Source organism: Acomys minous (genome assembly GCF_964271855.1).
Source record: "Acomys minous genome assembly, chromosome: 9".
NCBI lineage: Eukaryota > Metazoa > Chordata > Mammalia > Rodentia > Muridae > Acomys > Acomys minous.
In genome coordinates, this window is record NC_140490.1 from 35,256,683 (window position 1) to 35,282,288 (window position 25,606).

A 25,606-nucleotide genomic window follows, 5' to 3' on the forward strand; every position below is an offset into this window, starting at 1 on the left:
ATTAATTAAAGCAAGCTTTATTTGTGTACACTGGCTATCTGTCCCTAAGGTAGGTTACAAGAGACCAGCATTGGGCATGGAGAAGATGAGGGTTTTTATAGCTCACGAGGAGGAGGTTTCCAGATGGAGGATTTGACAAGCAAATAGGCAGGCACAGGACGGCATACATAAGGACAACTGATTACTAAAACAAAGACAGGGGTGCAAGGTGGTCATGACAACTTTTGAAACAACTTCTTGCCGTTCTTTGGAACAGGCAGTACAGAAACCATTTGTAGTTAAGGTTACAGGTGGGGCATCGCCCGAACCTGGCACAACAGATTTAATCATAAACAGGAATGAACCTGGTTTTTCTTTACTGTGAGATGACTTTCAAGCCCAAGATGGAGGCAGGTTGGTTTTTCATCCTCCCCAGGAAGGCTTGCTGCTCGGGCCTGGCAACTGGAGCCCCGCTTCCCCTTAGCTGTACATCCCTCTTTTCCAGCTCCCCATGAGCTGCACTCGGTCTCGGGCAAGGGAGCCCTATGAGCTGGAGTAGCTAGGCAAAGAGGGACTGGCATCTGCCATGGTTTGTGCCTGGTGGTACACCTGCAACCTTGACTGGACACCGAGAGCAAACAGCGTCATCTGCAGAACGTCTGTGCGGGCGCGTGAGACGCTGGAGTACTGGAGAGGCTTCTCCACAGAGGCGTCTGCGAATCTGAACATGCAGGGGGTGAACAGCCTTATGGGGGGGTGTAAGGGGGGGAGAGAGGCTGGAGAAAGGGAAGAGGTAGGGGGAGAGGAAGGGAGAGGAAGAAGGGGGAGGGGAAAGGAGGAGAGTGTGAGGAGGAGGAAAGGGAAGGGAATGTGGGGAGGAGCAGAGAGGGCGGGGAGTAAAGGGGAGCGGAAGAGGGCTTCATCAATGTCTAGTAAGTGTTATTGACCCTCCCCCTAGTTGTTTGTTTCTTATTCTATCACATCAACTAGTGCCATACTCTCCTTCTTCTCTGAGACAATTCCGATATTGTTAAAAGAGAATCATCTTAAGTAATCTTTTCCTTCTTAAAAAATCATTAAAGATAAAATTATAATTAGACAGCAATTTGAAGGAAAAAAAAAAGTAAGCCATAATGGACTAAACATGTTAGCGTTGCTCTACCAGAGCTGACTCTGATGGCACAGACAGGCTGATCAAGCTCTGTTAGGGAAAGGTCTTAAAATAAACTAGTTATGCACAGACATCTACTGTTCAAGCATTTGTATGTAGGATGGCCCTTTCTTCCTTAATTATTTCATTAAAAGTGGAAAATTGTTTTATTGTATTTCAATTTTATTATTGTTTATTACTAGCTAGAAAGTACAATTAATATAACTAGAAGTTACAATTTGTATAATACAATTATGCAAATATAATTTACCTTTTATTTGTTTCCAAAGTAATGAATCCATCACTTTATATTTTCTCAAATTTAACCAATGTGTGTGATGATGTATTTGTTACTAAATAGCCATGAATTTAAACTTCATTTTTTTCTTTCTTTGAATAGTTAGGATGATTTCAAGATATTTAGCCCTTAAAACTACAGAAAATAAGGTTGTAGATGTCTCAACTATGTCATATGCTAATTAAACTTAAAATAATATATTAAGAATATTTGCATATGTTCTAAAATATTTTAAAATGAAGGGCATAAAAATATATACATGTGCACATATATGTATGTGTATATATATGTTTCTGTGAATAGAATATAGATCAGGGAATTGTTGCAGGAAGCACACCTGAATGGTCCACTCAAACAGCAACCAATGCCCATGAGTAAACAAAATATATACAAGATGTTTGCATACATGAAATACATAAGCAGTCAAGTGACGGCAATAGCAGAGTTCAGATCCAAGGTGTCCACATAAGGAAAAGAGCAGAGACAAAGCCTTTTTTGTTCAGAGACTCATTAGTGTTTTGGGAAAGCTGGGCGGGAAGAATGAAAGTGGTGGACAAATGCCACGGGGACGGAGTCACTGGCATAAAGGTTGTGGGGCGACCTGGTCTTGAGAATGAAAAACCACACGTGCACAATCAAACAGCAGCTGACCTTACAGTCCCACGGAGAGCTAGGTTCTCCACAGAGTAGAACGCTTTGGGTTTCAATCTACGTGATTTTTACAGGGTTCCTTTCAGTAGCTTCTCTTCAAATCACGTTTTTCCAGAAATAGGAATGCGGTTTCTTTGCTATCAAGGAAAGTTATAAGGATTTTGGCCAGTAGCTTCTTTCCCCTGAGGACACTTTTGTCCTGGGAGTTAAAAGGCACAGGCACCCTGCTGTGAGGTAAGTGCCTCTGCCTGAACAAGTTTGGGGATCCCATGCTGTGATTTCAACCCTAACCCCAATCACAACTCTTCTCTGTGCTGTTCGACTTTCTTTAGGCCCAGTGAAGATGACCATGAGCAAGGACAGTGGAAACTTGGCCTGTCTCCTGGCCTGAATCCTTCTCTCTTCCCTTGCTATCAGAGTCCACTGAAAATGACCACCTGACTGGGTTTTATTGGCCCCCAGAGAAACAGAGACACAGTCCTGTGGGGAAGCACCAGCTCCATCTAACTTTGGGAACCTTTTCTGAGACACGTCCATGGTGGGCACCTGGACCCATCTGCTTTCCCTTTGCAAACTTCAGAGCTTTCTTCTGTTGCTGCTGCCTGGGTCTCACTTCCTGCCTTGGGATAGATGAGTTTTCCACCCAGAGACCCCATGAAGCTCCGGGGCAGCGCTCTATCCCACGCTGTCTTGCCATTTGCCTACAGTCTTCGGAGGTTTATTTTTCCATGATCTTGACTCCTGTCTTCTATAGCGCCATTTCCACATGGAGCTTCCTTCCTGTGCTAACCGTGACCTCATTCCGTCTCTCCAGTGTTCTCTTTATGCAGAGGGGATCAAGTGGTAGAAACATCTGGCAATCTTTGGGCCAAAGCGAAGATTGGATTTCGCTCAGCCCTATCAGTGCATCCCCACATCAGTGGCTTCGACCAACCACAGACACAAACATTTGCAAAGAAACTGCATCTGTCCCAAATGTGTTCAGACTTTTTTTCTTGTCTTTGATCTGGAAACAATACAGCAAAACAACTATTTACCCGGTCACACTAGGCTTTATAAATAGCCTAGCGAGGATGCGTGGAAACGGTGTACTGTGTCGCCTTGGAAGACTGACGTCAGCCTTTGATGTCTGTGGGAGATCCTGGGGTGAGTCCTCTGCATGGTGACTCTTACCCATCTTTTTAGTTTACCATATAGGACAGCTTCGTCTTTACCGGATGCCTGTATTCCATCGCTACACAAAGCAAGCATTATGCAAGTATGCCTTCTCAGGACTGTCAGTCCTGGAATAAAGAACTGTCTGGAGACTTCGCTGTTGGTATCCGAGAGCCTGGAGAGGCCTTCGTCTACCCTAGTCCTTAGATGGGACACCACAAGAGATGTATGCCTTTGGGTTATAAGTAATAACATGTCAAACCCTCAAGTTTATGCTAGGAGGCATTGTGAATAGTGCTCAAAAATATAACAACCGAAGAGAAAAAGAGCCCTAGCCTTAAAATATATTTTAAAAATTACTTGAAGTTGTATGCTCCATTAATATTAGTCATTCTTATTAAACATTTTTGTAAATTTCACTTTAGATGTCAAGTGTTTTTTGTTTTTATTTGTTTACTTGTTTTGTTTTTGTTGTCGTTTTGGTTTGTTTTTGGTTGGTTGGATTTTGGTTTTTCAAGACAGGGTTTCTCTGTGGAGCCCTGGCTATCCTGGAACTCTCTTTGTAGACCAGACTGGCCTCTAACTGACAGCGATCTGCCTGCCTCTGCCTCTGCCTCCCTAGTACTGGGATTAAAGGCCGTCACCACCGCACCTGGCAGGTGTAAGGTGTTTGTCTGTATATATGTGTACCATGTGTGAGCAGTGCCTGCAGAGGCCAGAAGAGGGCATCATAATTTCCCTGGAGCTAGAGTCCCAGATATTGGGGTGGGAATTAAACTCTGGGCCTCTGCAAGAGCAGCCGCTGCTCTTAATGCTGAGCTGCCTCACAAGCTTCAGTCGCTTACCATATGGGAGCTAGTTTTGTTGTGTAGGGGCTCACTGCTTTCCCACGAGGGCACTATGGGAACAGGCTTTTATTAATGAAACAAAAACAATTGTGAATCACAGAGCTTTGCCCTCAGCAAACCAGTTTGTGGCAGGATGTACCAACATTTGACACAATGACCAGAAGGTCAGGTAGGAGGATTTACAGTCCATGAAGAAGCCGTGCTGTACACAAAAACCAATGCCTTCCCTCGGGATCATAGTCTTCAGAGACGTGAGAGTAATCACTGTTGGCTGTGAGTGGAGTGTCCCCGTCTTCCCTCCCCTGTCTCAGCACAGAGTGAACTCATGGCAATCCACCTGCCTCTACCTTCCAAGAGCTGGCCAACACAGACCTAAAATCATGTCTCTCTCTCTCTCTCTCTCTCTCTCTCCCCTCCCCAAGGCATTTTTCCCTTCAATGGTGTCCTTTGCTGCTTTGTCTAAGAGGAGAAAGTCTTACATTCTCTTGTGAGAAAAAGAAGCAGGGAGTCTGAAGAGGGGGAAACCGACTCCGATTCTGAAGGAATGGTGGCCGGTCTTACTGGCCCCGCTGGCTGAGGGACTGAGCCTTGGAAATGCTGTTTATTAGATTACGTGCGTCTCTGAAAACTCCAGAGAACTCTTACTTTGATGAAGCATTTTTCCATCATCTGGTTAGAATTTCTGGGCCAGTGAGCTCACATCGACTTTTCCTCGTGCAGCGTTCTGCAAGCCAGTGGGGGAGAGGCTGCAGGAACGAGATGCAATTATGGGGCCTGCGCAGGGGAACAGATGATATCTCTCCCAGAGCCAGCGAGCACAGAAGGCTGCTTGTCTGCACTTGGGGGCCACTGATTGGATGTGACCTGTGTGTCTTCCAAGTGACTTATCGGGTGCTCACTCCGTCTGTCTGTTTATTTAGAAAGAAACCATTGTGTGCTGTCGTCCCAACAAGACAGAGCAACTGCCGCTCTTGGTGCGAAGAATTTTCTGGGTGCACACAGGACTGCACCTCTCTATGCAGACATGTGCACGTGCACATACATTCACATGTGTGCGTGCGCATACACACACACACACACTCACACACACACACACAGAGAGAGAGAGAGAGAGAGAGAGAGAGAGAGAGAGAGAGAGAGAGAGAGAGAGTCCCCCAAGGCCTCCTGCCTCCTGCCAGGGGAAATCCTCTGAGATTTTAGCAGAAGGCTCTGGAGCTGGCTGGAGAATCTACACTGTTGAGTTTCTCCTTAGCAGTGGGGACGGGGTGTACCCAGAAACTGCATTAGAGTGTGGGCGAGGGGGCCTGGTCTCACGTGTGCTTTCTTTGGCCTAAGCTGCTTAATTGAGACCTGCTCTCTGGCTGGCCGCCAGCGTTCACAGTGCATGTGGGCACCAGACTGACTTTACCTCTAGCTCTGTGGCCTGAGTGATGCCATACTTCCCACCCCAGCCTCCTGCCCTGGGGGTGAGGGGGGGGGGTGAGTTGTGTGTCCTACCAACTTGCCTGGAAATGAATTGGAATGTGTAGTGCATAAAGATAAGGGATGTGCGCCTGTTTGTACGTGGATCCCTGTGCTCCACCGATGGAGATGTGTTCGTTCACAAAGCATGCTGGGAAAAGGGCAACCAGTAGGTGGTAAACACTGTTTCTCGCTTGCCAGAGAGATTCGAACCCATATTCATCTGGGAGTGACTGCCGTCAAGATAGCTCGCAAGTGTCTCTGTGACAGAACTGTAAGCAACAAGCTCAAGAGAGAGACTCATCTTGAGCTGGGAGGCGGGAAAGGGGGGCCGCGGAAGAAGTCACTTCTATCCGAAAACTCTGTGAAGACTGCGAATGTGCACAGGCAAAGGCCTGCTGTGTGCACTTCCTGGACGAGAACTTGACTTTAAATTGCATATATTAAGCATTCGCATGGTCCAATTTGTGCGCCCACAAAGATACCTGATCATGGGAACTTAGTTGTCAGCATATAACAGAAACGCTGAGTGGAGGCAGTGGGGGCTGTCCTCACACAACTGTCATTGTAACACATTCTTAGAAAAAAAAACCACTCTATTTCATTATTGCCGTTGTTGTTAATCACTTACTGTGACCAATGCACGAGGTAAACCAAACCTGATTGTGTGTGTCTTTACATAGGGAGATAGATGGCTGGTTAAGGAGTTTGGCACCATCGAGGGTTGCAGACATCCATGCGGCATCTTGAAGCATTGTTCCTTGCAGTTCAGCATATGGGGGTGGGGTCGGGGTGGAGGAATGGAAAGGGAGAAGGGGGGAGAGAGGGAGAAAGTTTACAGTTTCTATACATATATGCAGGTTCAAGCATGTGTGTTTGTATTTAAGGAGAGAAAATATTAGGATCTCTAAAATTATATTTTTAATTATTAAAGCCATGTGGTAAATTTACCAAAAAAAATAAAAGCAACTTAGTTGAGCTAATTTTATTTTGTATGTACGTCCCTATTGGCCAGTTTTTTTCAGTGTCTACCAAGAAGAGAGAACGATGTTTCCGTGCACATGAGCTGTGTGCACGCCGTAAGGGAGACGCTGCCCTTTTTTTGGGGTTCACATTTGCTCCTTTTAACTGCAGTGCTGAAGAGCTGACCTGTTTTACTTTCAAGGAACAGTGGGAACAGGGCAGCCTCTCTCATAGACAGCCATGCCTGTGGTCCATACAGTGGCAGAGGGCACCTGCAGGCAGAGGGGCTGACTTTTTGCCTTCGAATCCTATCTCCACCCCCCCACAGGACCTGGCCTTGTACACCGAACTCGAACACAACATGATGCACCAAACATTTGGGTTGATTTTCCAGAACCTTCTTACCACGGTGCTGAGGTGTCATTAACATTAGACTGAAGACTTTTGTGACTCTGTCTGGCGAGTCTTAAAATAAGATCTAGGAGGATCAAACTACCCCCAAGTAATAGAACCACATCCCAAAAAATTTAAAAGAAGGCAACTCTTCCCAGCCCCCACCAAGTTTAAAGCCACACTCACTGGCCAGCAATCTATGCAAATATTCTAAGGCATAAAGTGTTGCCAGGTGGCTAGTGAGTTAGCTCAGTGGGGGAGGCACCTGCCTTGCAAGCCCAGGAAGCCGGGTTCAATGTGCAGAACCCACATAAGGCACAAATGTAATCCCAGCGTTCCTGCAGTGAGACGAGACGCAGAACACAGGATGTTTACCTGCCTGCATGACAGCAACGCAACAGAGACCTCCTGTGTGCACCTCTACTCACACCCAGGAACGTGCGCGCACACACACACACACACCGTGGAGGGGAGACTTTTGGGCGTGCCAAAAAGCAGGAAAATATGAAGCTTAATGAGGAAAAAAAATCAACCAATGGATTAGATTTTACAAAAAGACTGTTGATCTTAAATTTTTATTATAGAAACCAATTTACTAGATTAGCAAGTAAATAATTGGCGTAATTACATCATTTGCATATACATGTATCATTATACTTTGTGCTCATTTGTTTCCCTCCCCAGTTTTCTCCCCCATGTCCCCTCCCCAACCTGGTGGATTCCTATCTACCACTGGGATAGTTTCCCCCTCCTGCTTCCGTATGACACGTTCCATTCCGGTCTCTTCCACACCCTACAGCCAGGCTCAGTAGTGCACACCTGTAATCCTGGTCTACAGAGAGATTCCAGGACAGCCGAGGCCACAGAGAGAAATTCTGTCTCAGAAAACAAAACAAACAAAACTCTTCCTACTCACCTGATCCCCCTTCCCGACCTACACACAAATGCACACACACACACATACATACACACAAACACAATTAAGTCTATGTTCTTCATGTGAACCAAAGTGTGCAGTATTTTCTCTCCCCTAGTCTGGCATATTATACTTGTTGAAATAACTTATAATTCTATCTCTTTACCTGTAAACATAATAGTTTTATCTTCCTTGTAGCTGTATAAAATGCAAGACACTTTCTCTATTCATCCATCTGTCAATGGACACTTAGGCTGGTCCCATCTGCTAACTATTGTGAACAGTGCCATAAAGACCATGGAGGGACAAGCATCTCTGTGGGATGTTGAGATACACATATATGCAGCCCAACTGGTGTGAGTGGATCATGCCGTAGATTGGTTTCCAGTGGATCTAGAAGAATCTGCATATTGATTTCCGTGTAAGTTCCTATTCCTGCCACTAGAGGTGAGTTCCTCTCCTCGCTTGCCATTTCCTTGCCGGTCAGCATTCTGACTGGAATGTGATGCCATGTCAAAGCAGCCTTCATTTGTATTCGGATGGAAACGGATGTTGAGCACTTTGAAGTATTTATTGGCTTAAAAAATACTCAAATAATTACTCAAAATTATTTCTGCTTTTGAGAGTGGTGACTCAAGTTTATTAGCCCGTTGGGTTGGCTTTCTGGCATCTGGTTTTATAGTTCTTTATAGGTATATATTAGCCCATGATGGGGACGCCTTCCTCTACTCCAGAGGCAGTGTCTTCGCTCTGGTGGCCTTCCTCTGCCACTGCTGTCCATTCTGCTTCTATTCCTGTGCACTGGAGCCTTGGGCAGAGGAGCCTGTCTCAGCCTGGCCTGACTGTTTCCCCCGACAGTTTTAAGTCCTCCAGGTTCTATAATAAGGTGCTTTGTTCAAGAATGGATCAAGCATCATTCTTCCACCCGTGGAAGCCAGTTTTCTGAGCGCATCTGTGGTAGTAGCTAACTCTGAGATCGAGGAGACAATCTTTTGTCAAATGTATGTTCTTGACAACATTGTTAAAAAAGCAGGTGGCTTATGGCTGTGAGGTTATTTCTGGGTCTTCTCCGTTATTTTACTGTGTATGTGGCCGTGTTTCTGCCAGTACCATGCTGATGTTGTTACTATGGCTCTGTGATGCTGATGTTGTTACTATGGCTCTGTGATGTAGTTAAGATCAAGTATTGCAGCATCTCCTGCATCTTCTGCTAAGGTTGCCATGGCTTTGGTAAGTCTGTATGGTTCCTTGTGAAATTAGGGCTGTTGTTCTGATATTTCTGTCATTGTGGCATTTATTCTCTTATGAGTTTTAATATTTTTATTTCCTCTGTGGTTTTTTAAATATCTGACAAACATAATGAGGATGTTCCTTTCTGGTCATTTTTATTTTGGCTTCTCTATGGTTCTTGTGTTTGCATGACTTTTTCCGCCTCTGCCCCTTGGGGAATTTTCTGCCAGAATTTCATTGACTAGCTTCTCTATGCTTTCAGTGTTTATCTCAGCTCCAACCAGCCCATAGGTCTTAAGTCTGGCTTCCTGATCTCATCCCAGAGTTCTTGGATACAACGGCCACGCATATTTTGTCCTTACTGCTGCTGTTTGGACATAGTATCCTGGCAACGCAGCTCTCCACCCTGATGACCCTCTCTTGGGAAAGCCCTTTGGTACTATTTTCCCTTCACTTTTTATTTGATTCACTATGGGTTGTTTGTTTTCTAATATTTCCAGCAGTTCTATATGCTTGTTTTATCTCAAAACCCCATTTTCCTCTGTAAAACATCCTTCCATGCCGATGACCTTCCGCTCATGCATTTGCTTCTGTTTCTCATACCTTTCAGTAACCTTTCCCTTTATGCTGCGAATTCTCCTCTCCAAGTCCTGGACAGACTTCATCTGCTTCTCAGATCTCCTTTCAGGTCCGTGGACACTTTAAAAAAAAATATTTAATGGCAACACTTTTCTCTATTTTAAAGGTTTATTTACTTTATTTGAATGAATGCTCTATCTGCATATACACCCGCATGTCAGAAGAGGGCACCAGATCTCATTATAGTTGGTTGTGAGCCACCATGTGGTTGCTGAGAATTGAACTCAGGACCTCTGGAAGAGCAAACAATGCTCTGAATCACTGAGCCCTCTCTCAGCGCCCCCCATGGACACATTTTACCAGTTCGTTTTTGAAGTATTTTCCTGGCATTGCATCCATGTCAATATGTTTAAATTCGGGAGTTAAGGATCTTTTGGGGGAGCCGACTAAAGGCAATAGCAGTAGTGTATAAAGTTTTGGGAGCCTCTTGGACAACAGTGACCAAAGATTCTGAAAAGGGCTTCTGATGCTTGCTGATGGTGTTTTATTAGATGGTCGGTGGCTCTCGGTGGGAACATTATAGCCCAGATTGGAACATTTCTTTTAAACTGTATATGTGTATCATCACTGGCAACCTTCAGGCACAAAGAAAATGACACCAGATAAAATTATGAATCTATATAAGAAGTGAGAGTTAGTCATATAACTACATGATAAATATATTTTTCCTACAATTTATTCTTAAATCTCATTGTTTAAACAAAAATTATTTTTAAATTATGTGAGGTTTATAACATGTAATAACAAAATGAACTGGCGCCAAACTACCTTCTAAATATTTACGCTTATACCCAGTGACAAATGCTACTCTCAGCCTCCCTCGGGAGCTTCTGTTTGCAGAGAGTAGTGGCCACTGCAAAATTCATGGCATCTTTCAGTGTTCAGCTTAAAGAGGACAGTTGTACCATCTTCTGTAAGGCTTATGGGACAACAGAGAAGAGGGAACAGGAAGAATCTACGGTCCAGCTACAGAGAGAAGGGCTGCAAAGTGTGCTGACTTCTGGGCATGACACATCCATTGCCAACGTGGCCTCGCAGCAGCCGAGTTGCCTGCACAGGACCTGACCCGACAACAGTCAACTACGCATCTGGGAGGGGCTTAGACGTCACTGTCCACTCCTGCTGAGCTTCTGGTGGATTCTGGGAGAGGACAGTCATTGCCTTTAGTTGGGCACACATTGGTCAACCACCAGGTGCCAGCAAACAGCTCCAAGCCTGTGATCACACACAGCAAACCAAAGAGTGTGAGTGTGAGATTCGGAACTGGGAAATGTGGGGAAGAAGAGGGAAGATGACAGGAATTGGAGAAAGAGGAAGGGGCTGGTGAGAGTCAGCAGGAGGCACTGAATGCATACAGGAAAAGGTATGGCACAATAGCGCAATTATGGAAGGATAAAAGTGTAGCGTGATAATGTGCTTATGTTACATGTAAGTGCCAAGTGTGCTGTAAGTGGGACCATGGTGCGTTAGATACAGACTATAACCTGTAACCACCCACCCACTTGACAAAGCAAAGATTTCAAGGTAACACGTGAACAAAGGAAACAGTGGAACAGAAGTTCATGCCGTACAAAATGGAATGTTAGAGGGATGCTTTGGGGTTGGCTTGGCTTTGCTTTTGGGATAAGCAATAAGGCAAACAGGAGCCAGCTCCCAAGGTGGTAACTTTGAACTCAATCCACAGTAATAACCAAACTGAGTGTAAACAACTGAGGTGTCCCACAATAAAGAGGCAAAGGCCCTTGAAGAGCTGAGGGTTCAGTTCAGTGGGAGAACATCTGTCTCACCTGAGCGAGACCCCGGTGTGAACCTCTGGCACCGTGGAAGCAGAACAAGATCCTAAAATATAAGCTGGAATAAGAAGTGAGGCTCAAGCCAACGATGACATAAGACACGGGCTTGTGTGTGATATAGACCAAGTGTGTGGTCCAAATGTAAGGATGTGTCAATTAAACAGAGATAGGGCCATATGATCTGCCACACTGACACTACTGAATCTGTAAGCTGATCACACAAATTCAGTGACACGATTAGAAAAAAAATACCAGGGATAACTGATAGAAATGGGTGATGACCAAAAAGACTTGACCAACACTGTCAGCATCACCTACGTGACACTGGCCACTCAATGACAGCAGGGAACACCTTGTAAGGTGTGCGGAGAGCAATCACCAATGCAGGCTCCACTGTGAGCAGAAGTCAAAGCTTGGAAGGCACATCACCAGGAGTTGTCTCTGACTGAAATGTAGCCAGACTAAGAACAATAGAATATTATCTGGGAGGGAAAGGACAAAAAAAAAATAGGGCATCTTAAGAAATAATGTACAACCAGATTGTAAGATGTTAATGAAATCTCTAGAAAGAATAAAACGTGCTTATAGAAGTAGAATAACTTTTGGAAGAACAGATTCATTACTTAAATAAAACATTTGCAAAGGTATTTAGAAGTGAATGGCTTTACTGTGACTCCAGCCAGGTATTTAAAGAAAAACTAATTCTCATGATAAAGACATTATTCCAGCTTGAAGACGGGGAGCCTAAAGAGTGTAATGTACAGACCGTACGCTTCATCTATGGGGTTCAGTAACAGGCAAGGCCAGACAAGTGGGAACAGAACCAGGAAGGCATCTCACCCGGAAGAGAACGCATGAATGACTGATGCACGGCGGTGGACCCTAAGCCAGCGAGACTCCATTTCCCACACCCCACATAAGCAAGCACCTCGGAAGCCAGAAAACAGCAAGTGTTAGTGAGAAGGACCCTGGCATACAGGTGGGAACTCAGCTCGGTTCAACCATGTTGACAGTAGCCTGAAGTGGGTGCTGGAGAGGTTGCTCAGTGGTTAGCAGCTCAGGCTGCTCTTGCAGAGGACTTGGGTTCAAGTCCCAGCACACACACGGCGGCTCACAATCGTCTATGACTCTAGTGCCAGAAGACTTGGACTCTTCTTCTAGCCTTCACAGGTGCTGCACGTGCATGGCGCGCAGACATCCACGCAGGCAAAACATCAATACCTAAAATACTTTCAAAGCTTAAGAAAGTCCAAACTGATTATTAACAAAGGGCATAAGAACATACAAATACCCCATGACATAAACATTTTAAATATACATGCCAGAGAAATCTCTTGCTTTTTTTTTTTTTTTAATTTATCATTACTGAGTGTGTGCACGGAAGGCAGGAGTTCAGATGGCGGGGTCTCTCCTTTCACTTTTGTGTGTGTTCCGCAGTGAATTCATGTTGTCGGGTTTGCAAGCTAAGCTTTCTCACTGAGGTGTCTCTCTGGCCTCTGAGAATTTCTTATGTATGTTCAATAGAAACTGTACTAAGAATCTTGCAGTTGCTGCTTTACTCAATGTGGCAACAAATCTATAGTTATTACACATGTTCGCCAACAACCACCAAACACAAGACAACAAAAAGTTAGTGTACCTCACCCACCACCAGTGGAGAAGCATGGAAGGCGTCATGCTAGACACAAAGCAGGACTTCACTGCAGAATCCATCATCCTGGTTTATTGACACATTTTACAGCCAAAGAGTAAAACTAAGCAATTTTCTTAATAGGCAAGGTTGGTACAGAGCTCAGGGGGGCTGCTGTCCCTGAAGGAGAGAAGAGTGGGTAGGACAGTGGCCTCTGAGGCGGGGCATGCCAGTGCTTTCCACAGAGTCAGGGAACTTGCCCTGGTGGGTGGGTTCTGTTGTGAGTTTTTATCTCCATCACACCAACAAGAAAGCACAGGCAACTCGTGAAGATTAGCCATGGCCGTGTACCAGTCAAGTGCTCCTTACAAAAGCAGAAAGCAAGCAGAAGGCTGGACTGGCCTTTGGCCTATGAATTTCCCGATACATATTAGAACAAATCAGCCATGTATTTATGAGTGCTCAATAATTAATCACTTAAAAGATATACACGTACCCATATGTGCATACACACATGCTATGCTTCAAAGCCAAAACTCTAAAACATGTTATTAGATTCTTTAAACTGAACCAATACTTGGTGTATATATTAAATCCGCAAGAGTACCTGGTCAAAGCCACCATCATCAGGTGCTCTGGGATGCCTTAGGGTGGCATCTGCAGTTGGATGCTTCACGTCCGTCTGAGACTCCACTGTACCATAGCGTCCCCTCAACAACCTGTCTTCTCATCTGATAGTGGCTGTAGGACATGACTGTAGAGTTGATCTCAGGCTCACAGCCAGGTAGGTAATTTAACACGCATAGAGCTTAGAAACGTTACGTGTTGGTTTTAGTTATTGCTTTTATCAACGGATTAAGTTGATTGTGTTATCCTCAAATGTTTAACACTATTGCTTCCACCCTAGAAATACTGCCTCTTAGAAACTGTGACCTCTGCTGAAAATTTGAGATCTGCCCTAGAATAATTTGATCTTTATTTTCATGAGTGTTGCTCCGCTCCCTGCCCTCCTCGTTTCTTATTTTTCTATTATTGTTCAGCACAAGTATGATAAAAATTACCCACATCTGTTATTTATCTTTCTGCCCGGGGCAAGGCAAATGTGTATAGTTTCCCTCGAGATAACAGGAACCATATGGACCCAGTGGAATTATATGTATTATCAGTTTACAAATTTGAATTTTTCTAAAGATTGTCCACAGCCTGCCCTGGGGTCTTGGGTGTAAGAGTTTGCTCTGGCGTGTTTATGCGCAGCAAAACATTGGTGTGAAAAGCGCTTGCAGCCAGCGCCTCCCCCAAGTGAGGGGCTTGGCTGTGGTGTGCAGTGGGTTCTCAGACTCTATGCCTTAGCACTGCCTTGCAGGCTTTAAAAAGCCCCAGTTCCCAGGCCATACCTTACCCAACATAAGGTATAATCTGCAGAGCAGAACCACGGGGGGATCGGGTTTTCTTTGTTTGTTTGTTTTTGTTGTTGTCCCTTCCAGATAATCAATACTATTGGTCAGAAAACCTCTGCCAAGAGCTTCAGAAGTCAACTGCAGAGGAGATGCAGTGACTTGTGTGGCCTAATTCCGTCACGTCTGATAAAAGTTTTATCTTACCCAAATCCCAACTAACCCTAAAATAATGTCCCCCAAGAATATGCTTAGAAACATAAGCATTGATTTGACCAGGCGCAAAGAATTCAATCTTGTCTATTGGGGGAGGGGGGTGTGGGGTGGGGTGGGGGAACTCAATCCATTCAGCCAATTTTCAACTCAGTTGCTATTCATTCAACAAGTTCCGTCCTGGACTTAACACAGCTTTCTATCTGTCACCCTTAATCACATGCAGTTGGCCTTCAAACGGAGACCAGAAATGACCCAGGAGTCACGTTCCGGACACCAGCTGGCTCCAATTCCGCATCGGAGAGGGAGCTGAGCCCAACAGTGGGTCACTTTTCAGAGGATGCCCCTGTGGACGCCTCTCTGAGGACAGTCGGCTTTGATCTCCAGTGGGCATTTTTCACCCTTGTGGCAACCTCTGGGGCCATGGCTCCTGACAATGGTCTCAGTGTCTACAAAGCATTTTCCCAAGCTGTCTCTCATTGCAGAGGAACAATGACGTATTTGAAATCTAACCCACAACTTCATTGCCTTCCAAAGTCAGCTTCCTCATCTCGCATTTTTGAAATTTTATTTAGTTATTTTTAAGGTTTTCATACAAGTATACATTGAGCATATTCCTACTTTCCTTTTCTCACCTCTGTCCTCTTTCATTAGTTTTTCATTCTTTGAGAATTTCATATGTGTGTATAATGAAATATGCTTATATCTAAGCTCCATCTCCCCCTCCCCTTCGTCTATATCTTCCAAACACCTCCACCTCCTGAGTCCATGTCTCAGCTTTTATTTTTATAACTCACTAAGTTTAGCTGTCCCCAGTATGCATGGGTGTGGGACCATCAATCGGAGTATAGGAAACCCATCAGTGGCCGCATCCTTACAGAAAGATGGTCAGTGCCTGGGCAGCTGTCAACTGACAGTAGCTCACCAGTATGCATGGGCCTAGCAGTCAGCTAGCCAAGTGTGCTGGTTCCAACTTGTGGGGTCATGTGAAGCTGCTGTGAGCTCAAGAGAGCCAGAGCCACGTCATGTGCAGAAGACAGCCTTCCGCGGCCCTCGCCCCATCATCCGGCTATTACTGTCTTTATGTTTCCCCTCCTGTGATGTTCCCTTAGCTTCGGTGCCAGGGAGGGGAACATAGATGTCCCACTTATGGTTGGTCACTCAACGTCTTGGCTCAATTCCTGCACTATTCACAGCTCTCTGCAGTCGTTCATCCCCAGCACGTTGGCCAGCTGTGACTACGCACGCCATAGCGGCTGCCTGCTGGAGAAAGACGCTTCTCCACCCAAGGCCCTTCAACCCATTCAACGGCTGATCTTGGTTGTCAGCTGGACATACCTGGAATGGCTACCTACTTCCCTGTACTTTAAAAAAGAAATCATATTTGGCCTCTGAATCTCGAGTCCCTGGTCTAAGGCACACAACCGTAACCCTTTGCTCTCATAGACAACCTTTTATTCAGGACTGTCAAGCACTTCGGCACGATAAACAGTTCTATAATGTCCCCAGGTCCCTCAAGTCTCATCATCATCACAGAGCCCTGAGGGTTTTCTGGTGCCTGTGCCAGTTCAGGCTGTACTCTGCGCCATCCTTGTCCTTTCATGCTAGATAATGACCTGAGAGCCACGTGCCGCTCATGCCCTTCTGGGAAGCCCTTCTCTACAAAGCTGGGTTTCTGCCGAGGGTCACCTCCTCTTCTTCCTCCTCCTCTTCCTCCTCTTTTTCTTCACCCTTCTCTTTCTTATTTTCTTTCTTTTGGGGCTGGGTGTGACGCACTGCTTTCTCCTTTTGAGCTCAAATGTCTTTGATGACTTAGTTATAATCATGATGATGACAATGACAACGACGACGATGACAATGATGAGCTTTGTCATTACAAGGATTCAGATGTGAATTCCAGCTGCTCCAACAGCAAATAGTGCCCATCTGGGTCTCAGTGGGTTGATATCCAAAGCAGCTGTGACAATGGGACTGACCACACAGAACTGTCACAAAACAACCACAGTGTATACCTGAAGTCACAACTCAGGGCAGGATGAGCAAGAAGGAGCCTTTGAAGCTAAGAGGTTTGGGCCAGTGTGGACAAAACCCCAAGACCTCAGATATAAAGCAGTAGATAAGTAAGTAAGTAAGTAAGTAAGTAAGTAAGTAAGTAAGTAAGTAAAGAGCGTAGGAGTGATCCCCGCCTTATTTGGGCTTCTTCATTCCCGAGATTACACTGTTGGGAGACAGCAGGAGCTTTTGCACACACTTGTTGGCACACCATCTCTGCTGGCTTCTCCAAGCCCCGTGATCCCAGGGACTGTTTGTTTGACCTTGCTTTCAGCACCCAGCATACGGCCCTAAGTGTTGGCTGTATCTGGAGGAACCGTACTTGCTCACAGTTTAGTTTTCAGTCTCTCGTCCTCTAGACAACTCATCCACAGACGCTACTGAATAGAGGGCAGGCTCTATCCAGCGTCCTTTTTCATGGACAGATCTAAAAATCCAGCAACTTTAGTCAAGAGAAAAGTTGATGAGCTAAGTCAGGGAAGGGGACAGATGACTGGAAGCCAAAGAGAAGACCCAGCTGTGCCCAGAGGATGGTCTCTTTGCTGCTGTTTCCTTCTTAGCTGTGTTGCTAAGCTTTAAGGTGATAACCTGTGTACAGAGGAGACCCTTAAAACCTCCATGTGGGACTTAAGGACCATGGGGACAGTACTTATTTTCCTCCCTGCCATGAGCAAGTGAGACTCTGGATGCATACCGGATGGCAAGTGCTTGCTGGGTTGTGTGTGTGTCACCTAGAGTTTTACATGGTTCTGGAGACAGTGACGCCTTTCACCACAGCTAGGAGACTATTTCAGTTCACTAACAGCTTAAACATTAATTGTTCCATAGAGAAGAAAAGGTAAAGGAACAGCCGAGGTCTCAGCAATTCTGCAATGTCACCCAAGACTCAGGCTCTTTCCCAGCATCCATCCCACCATGATTAGCAAACTGGTTTCCATTCCTGTACTCATCCATCACCTCGCAGATTCCAGATGGCTCTCCAGGTGCCATAAACAAGACATCAAGTGGCTGCTTAGCATATCACTAAATATAAGCTGTCACTAACTTGTAGATCAGAGAAATTAAACTGTATCCTTGTCAGTCTGCGCATGGCTCGGGAGCAGGACAGAGATGTTATTTTCAATACTACCTCCAAAAAGTAAGCAACAATGAAAGACGTAAAGATGAAGTGAAGAGGGGTGGGCATTCTTTAAGATGAGAGGCCAGAGCATTCCAGAGGAAAAAAAATAAAGAGGAAAAAAGGTGAAGAGGAAAAAGACAATTTTTAAGATTCTCACGCTAACCTAAGACAATATGCTATTTCCAGTGTTTAAGACTTAGCAGAACTGACTAGAAATAGGGTCACAGACAGATGCTAGGTAAGACCTGAAGGCCACAGTGAGCCAGCACAGCCATTCCACAGCCTAGCCTTGGCATGCTATTGCTCTGTTCTTTTAAGTGTGCGTGGGCAAAATGTGGAGTTTGGAATTAACACCTAACGCCATGAACTGCCAAGTCCAAAACCAAGTGAGGAGTTTCTGGGCAGAGGGAGGAAGTGAAGCCATAGGTGCCCAAGAATTCCTCCAGGTGTCCAGCTGAAGCAGTCTTTGTCCCTCAGAGACAAGCCTGATACCTCCTCACAAACCCACCACAGTCCAAATTACTACTGAAAATGAGCCACACATCTAAAGTCCCACGAGCAGTGTGTGACTGAGTGGCACGCCAGTGAACAGGTCACCTAGACTCTATGGGTACCTTCCCCTTCCACCATTCACGTTTGGCAGAGAGGGGTGGTCTGGGTTTGAAGGTGGAAATTTGAGTTGAGGCACATTGGTCATTATTTATATCTGCAAAGCTCCTCCTACTGCATGCAGGTGTCTGTTTGGGAATTCTCTATGACAAGGAATGATAGGAGGGACCAGTTTCAAAAAGCAAACATCGAAGTACTCTCTAGAAGTTTCTATTGACCAAGAATGAAGTTTTGTGGGCCAGTAAAGCTTCAGAGGTAGGAAGCTTTGGTTCGGCATTGCAGCTTTGCACGTCCTGTCAGCTATCAAGAAATGGTTCCCCTCTGTACTCCTTATTTGTTCAAGACATGCCTGCCAACCTGGCATGCTGAGGGTTTGCAGGCAAGGGAAAGTCAGCACACTGGCAGGGTGTGGTAGGCACAGGTGGCCACCTTGACTTTCCCTGAATTCTTGTCTTGGCTGGCACAGCTCTGCCCATCAGATCAAAACTGAGGAGCAGACTGTTCCAGACCTCTGAGGTCCTGCCTATGAGTAGAGGTGAGTGAAGAAGATGTCTCTGAATGGCAGCAGCACCGCACACATCCCCGGGATGCCTCAGGTCAGACCTCTGCACTGTGCCTGAAGGACACGGTTGCCTGCAGTGTCTGGTGACTAAGAAAATATATAGATACTTCTAAAACTTTGAGGGGCCAGGATTGGAGACGGGAGGGTAGTGTGGGGTGGGGGGGGGCGTGGGATGGTGTTATATACTTTATACAAAGTTCAAATTAATCCGGATCCAGTTAGAACCAAAGATGTCAAAGAACACGTAAGTAACAGAAAGACAGAAGTGGTCTCCCGGAGCCAGCACACAGTACTTGTACGTATGGCATTCCTTTGTCCACCTCCCCTGGCTCTCTCTTGTTTTTCATCTGCAGTCTCTGCAGGAAAGCCTTGGGAGACCTTGGTAATCAGAGGGTGGGATAGCATCTCCCTCTGAAATCCAGAGAGCAGCTGGTTTTTGACTCTGCAGCAAACAGGAATGCCATTTACTTACTTCTCCAGGCATGTCTGCGCCATAGAAATAGCTGGCTCTATCCAATGACTATTCCTCCTCACAGGCTTCTAACTTAATAAGGAACGGCTGGATACTGTAACTTTTTGGCAGAGAGAGAAAAAAGAGAGGAGGGGAGAGAGCCAGAGGGAGGGGAAAAGGAAGGGAGGGAGAAAGGGAGGGGAAGAGGGGGGCGTCTTTTTCAAGCCCGAATTGTTTGCGCTCTTTGTCTGGCTGGTGCCACCTGACCCCCTGGGAAGGGTAGGGTTTCTCCACATCCATCACGCCTACAGAGGGTTGTGTCAAGAGCCCTGAGGCCCTCCCCCTGCCCATCTATGACTGATGAGTCACTACACTGTGCTCCGGAGACACGCAGGCTGGGATGGAGAAGGTGCATTCCTGCCTCGCTGCTCAGGACACTGTTGCCTTTGTGATCACACTCCTCCCTTGTCTCTGCATCTACAGCCTCACATCTCAGTAGCTGTGGAGACATTTCTAGCGCGCACGTGCAGGGCATGGCGTCTCCAAAACTGTGGCCTATAACAATCAGCACTCCACTGTGAGAAAAACGGAATCGAACTTAACAACACATCAGGATCCCAAGGAGCGTTTCGCAACACAGGCCTGGGGAGGCTGATGTCAGGCCTGCTGTGATATCCATCTGGTAAGAGTACAGACATTTTTCCAGCCTGGCTCTGCACCCAAGAAAACACCGGGGATGGCTGGTTTTCCTTTGTTTTGTTGGAGCTCGGTGTCTAGTGTGTTGGCAGAGTCCCAGCCTGATTTAGAAACCTTCTGAAGCTCCCCTGCTTAACTGTTCAAGTGAGATTTAGATAAGTTTCTCTGCAAGTAGAGATCAGGCTGAGCAGAATGACAGCCATTAAACAGGCCTAGAAACTCCCTGTCAGGCACCAAAGCCAGCCCTGGTACTGCCTAGAAGAATCTGGAAGGACTGGGGAACCTGGCCACACCATTTCATCTCTAAGAATCTCGCCCCGGAAATTAATAATAAAGCTACTCTTTACTATCACACCTGGGAAGATGCTGAAGGCGGCTGCTGTGTGGCCTTCAGTTTTCCCCAGTTACAACAATTCTAGAGAGTCCTGTGCACACAAACCATGTACCGGGACCTACAAACTAGGGGTTGGACCCAACACTTGAGTATACAGTGATGATGTGAGACAGTGGCAGGCAGAGGGAACTTGTCCTGTGGAAAGGGACACTCACTATTCCACACCTGAGGAACACAAAGTCTGACTATTTATTTTCCAGGAAAAGTCATCTATAACGATGCTTGTGTGAGAGCTTCGAATGTTAGCCTCCGACTCAACTACAAGCCAAACAGCATGTGTGCAGAAGGGGCTGTCCCACACAGAGTACACAGATATGGCCTTAGCAGTTCTTACTGTGTTTCTAAATGAGTGCAAGTGTGCGAAATTCCCCAACATGGAAACATGGTATGCACAAGATGGTAGCACTAATTACCTCAGTTTGATTGTTACACATTGCACACACATATGTGAAGTTATCAAATTGCACCAAAAAGTACACTTGGGTGTGCCGGTATAGGCCTGCAGATCTCAGCACTTGGGAGACTGCGGTGGAAGAACTGTGATTTCAAGGCCAGAGTAAGGTAAAATAGCAAGTTCTAGGCCAGCCTGGTCTACATAGTGAGCCTCAAACACCAGTCAGTCAATTAACCTGTCAGTCCATAACAAACATCTGTGACTTTGGGAGCATAGGACATCAATTTTAAATCTTTCCAACAGAGGAGGACTTGGGCTTGTGTCTCTGTCACAATCTGGGGCTTCTTGAGTCAGGAGATATGCCGCTATTTTCACGGAATGTCAATCACCACATCCTGTGTGGAGAATGGCTGAAGTGGGCCTGCCTTGCGTAGGTACCCAATGTCCCTTTACTGGTCAAGAAGGATGTACTCCGCTTGTGCCTTGACCAGACTAGGAGAACCATGCCAACTTCCAACCCACCAAGACCTGGGTGTAATTTCTTACAGGAGATGCGGAGAGCAAAGAGCCACATAGGAAATCTACTTCACTAAGCTCTGGCTGATAAAACACTGAGGGTACTGAGTGCCTGGAAGGTGTTTAATGAAACTGTAGTTTGAGAGTCCCCACCCTCCCATCTCCAGACATCCTAAGGGCACGGGCGAGGGGAGCTTTGGTCCCATGAGCTTCACTTCTGCGGGTTAGGCCTGTGTTTGTATGATGAAGGCTGATGATCATATCGTCTTGAAATAAAAAGGCTCTGGGGATTAGAAGGTTGAATGCTAAAGATCAGAGGATGCCTGGTAGAATTTTCACATTGTTCCTATTTCTGAGCTGTAGGGACCATAGACAAGGAATGGCAGAGGCTTTGAGGGCCAAGGGTAGCTCCAGGTAATTGCCGAAATAGATAAGGGGCCCCACAGTCTTACAAACATGACCATGTGAAGCTGAGCTTTGTCGGTGTCTTTGATATTTTCCTGTCGCTGCCATAAAACCACACGACCAAGACAACTTAGAGAGGAAAGAGTTCACTTGGGTCTTTAGTTCCTGAGGGTGAGTTCAGGATGGCTGAGAAGATGCATGTAGCAGGTGGCTGCAGGAGCAGCTGGGAGCTCACGGCTCTATCGGCAGGAAGAGGAGCTAACGCAGGAAGCAGAGAGGCCTTTGAAACCTCTCAAAGCCCATACACTCCCAGTGACACGCCTCCGGCACAGGGCCACACTGCTAATCCTTCCCAAACCGTTCCACTGACTGGGGATCAAGTATTTAAACATATGAGCCTATGGGGGCCTTTTTCATTCAAACCACCACAGCCAAGAACCTAAATATGGCATAGAGGGGGCTCTGTATTCCTCCGGCCCCCTGATTCTAGACAGATGACATTACACAATGCTGGGAACCAGTGAGGGTATCACACCCCACCCTGTACACTTGTTTGTTGTTATCCACTTAGCTGATGGTAATGTGTTGCTGCAGAAAGGATTATGAATAAAAACACCATTTGTGGACCCTGAAAACCTTTAGAACCACTGTGTATTCACGCTTTCTCTTGAGAAGAGCAACTCCTGAGTCTTGTGGTTTCGGGGGTTTAAGATTGGGGGGGGGGGTTGTTTCATTTTGTTTGTTTTAACTTTTAATTGATTCTTTGTGAGTTTCACATCATGCACTCCAGTCCTGTTCATTTTCCCCTTTGTTCTTGAACCCGTCCCAAAATAAAACACACACACACACACACACACACACACACACACACACACACACACACAAACAAACCAACAAGCAGAACAACAACAACCAAAGCATAGCAAAACGTCTCATCACGGAAGCTGTAGGGTGCTGCAGTGTATACCGCCTTTAAGACAAGCTTCTAACAAATGCACTGCTGCTAGTGTTCCTGATATTAATTCTCCCTCCCAAAGAGATCTGGAGTCTAAAGAGATAGCTAACTAAGCCTGGGTGCATTTCCTCATTCCTTAATCTAGGAAAGCTTCAAAAACAAGAGGCCCCACCTCACCCTGAACACACACGACAAGAGCCCCACCCCACCTTATACACACACAAGAGCCCCCACCCCACCCTGAACACATACACAAGAGCCCCACCCCACCCTGAACACACACACAAGAGCCCCACCCCACCCTGAACACATACACAAGAGCCCCACCCCACCCTGTATACACACAAGAGCCCCACCCCACCCTGTACACACACACAAGAGCCCCACCCCACCCTGTACACACACAAGAGCCCCACCCCACCCTGTACACACACACAAGAGCCCCACCCCACCCTGAACACATACACAAGAGCCCCACCCCACCCTGAACACACACACAAGAGCCCCACCCCACCCTGAACACACACAAGAGCCCCACCCCACCCTGAACACACACAAGAGCCCCACCCCACCCTGAACACACACACAAGGGCCCCACCCCACCCTGAACACACACACAAGAGCCCCACCCCACCCTGAACACACACACAAGAGCCCCACCCCACCCTGTACACACACAAGAGCCCCACCCCACCCTGAACACACACACAAGAGCCCCACCCCACCCTGAACACACACACAAGAGCCCCCACCTCACCCTGAACACATACACAAGAGCCCCCACCCCACCCTGTACACACACACAAGAGCCCCCACCCCACCCTGAACACACACAAGAGCCCCCACCCCACCCTGTACACACACAAGAGCCCCACCCGACCCTGAACACACACAAGAGCCCCACCCCACCCTGTACACACACAAGAGCCCCCACCCCACCCTGTACACACACAAGAGCCCCACCCCACCCTGAACACACACAAGAGCCTCCACCCCACCCTGTACACACACAAGAGCCCCACCCCACCCTGTACACACACAAGAGCCCCCACCCCACCCTGTACACACACACAAGAGCTCCCACCCCACCCTGTGCACACACAAGAGCCTCCACCTCACCCTGAACACATACACAAGAGCCCCACCCCACCCTGAACACACACACAAGAGCCCCACCCCACCCTGAACACATACACAAGAGCCCCACCCCACCCTGAACACACACACAAGAGCCCCACCCCACCCTGAACACATACACAAGAGCCCCACCCCACCCTGTATACACACAAGAGCCCCACCCCACCCTGTACACACACACAAGAGCCCCACCCCACCCTGAACACATACACAAGAGCCCCACCCCACCCTGAACACACACACAAGAGCCCCACCCCACCCTGAACACACACAAGAGCCGCACCCCACCCTGAACACACACAAGAGCCCCACCCCACCCTGAACACACACACAAGGGCCCCACCCCACCCTGAACACACACACAAGAGCCCCACCCCACCCTGAACACACACACAAGAGCCCCACCCCACCCTGTACACACACAAGAGCCCCACCCCACCCTGAACACACACACAAGAGCCCCACCCCACCCTGAACACACACACAAGAGCCCCACCCCACCCTGAACACACACACAAGAGCCCCCACCTCACCCTGAACACATACACAAGAGCCCCCACCCCACCCTGTACACACACGAGAGCCCCACCCCACCCTGAACACACACACAAGAGCCCCACCCCACCCTGAACACATACACAAGAGCCCCCACCCCACCCTGTACACACACACAAGAGCCCCCACCCCACCCTGAACACACACAAGAGCCTCCACCCCACCCTGTACACACACAAGAGCCCCACCCGACCCTGAACACACACAAGAGCCCCACCCCACCCTGTACACACACAAGAGCCCCCACCCCACCCTGTACACACACAAGAGCCCCACCCCACCCTGAACACACACAAGAGCCTCCACCCCACCCTGTACACACACAAGAGCCCCACCCCACCCTGTACACACACAAGAGCCCCCACCCCACCCTGTACACACACACAAGAGCTCCCACCCCACCCTGTGCACACACAAGAGCTTCCACCCCACCCTGTACACACACAAGAGCCCCACCTCACCCTGTACACACACAAGAGCCCCACCCCACCCTGTACACACACACAAGAGCCCCACCCCACCCTGTACACACACAAGAGCCCCCACCCCACCCTGTACACACACACAAGAGCCCCACCCCACCCTGTGCACACACAAGAGCCCCACCCCACCCTGTACACACACAAGAGCCCCACCCCACCCTGTACACACACACAAGGGCCCCACCCCACCCTGTACACACACACAAGAGCCCCACCCCACCCTGTGCACACACAAGAGCCCCACCCCACCCTGTACACACACAAGAGCCCCACCCCACCCTGTACACACACACAAGAGCCCCACCCCACCCTGAACACACACACAAGAGCCCCACCCCACCCTGTACACACACACAGGAGCCCCACCCCACCCTGTACACACACACAAGAGCCCCACCCCACCCTGAACACACACACAAGAGCCCCACCCCACCCTGTACACACACACAAGAGCCCCACCCCACCCTGTACACACACAAGAGCCCCACCCCACCCTGAACACACACACAAGGGCCCCACCCCACCCTGAACACACACACAAGAGCCCCACCCCACCCTGTACACA

The 25,606-nt window shown here is 47.4% G+C and overlaps 1 protein-coding gene across 11 annotated transcripts in view; it reads right to left on the reverse strand.

Annotated features, from left to right (window-relative positions):
* Positions 1-25,606, reverse strand: part of LOC311604562 (uncharacterized protein) — a 186,497-nt gene that overhangs the window by 134,467 nt on the left and 26,424 nt on the right. For 6 of the 11 annotated variants that reach the window (XR_014781554.1, XR_014781555.1, XR_014781556.1 and 3 more), the window contains exon 2: positions 9,648-9,743. The exons of 2 other annotated variants lie outside the window; for them this stretch is intronic. Coding sequence is in view for 2 of the 9 variants with exons in the window: in XM_084794538.1 (XP_084650664.1) it covers positions 9,648-9,743 (96 nt within the window). In the remaining 7 variants the exon portion in view is untranslated. Of the gene's footprint in view, positions 1-6,770; positions 10,259-25,606 lie in introns of those variants that run through there. 3 more of the 11 variants (XR_014781560.1, XR_014781562.1, XR_014781561.1) reach the window with 2 other exon arrangements.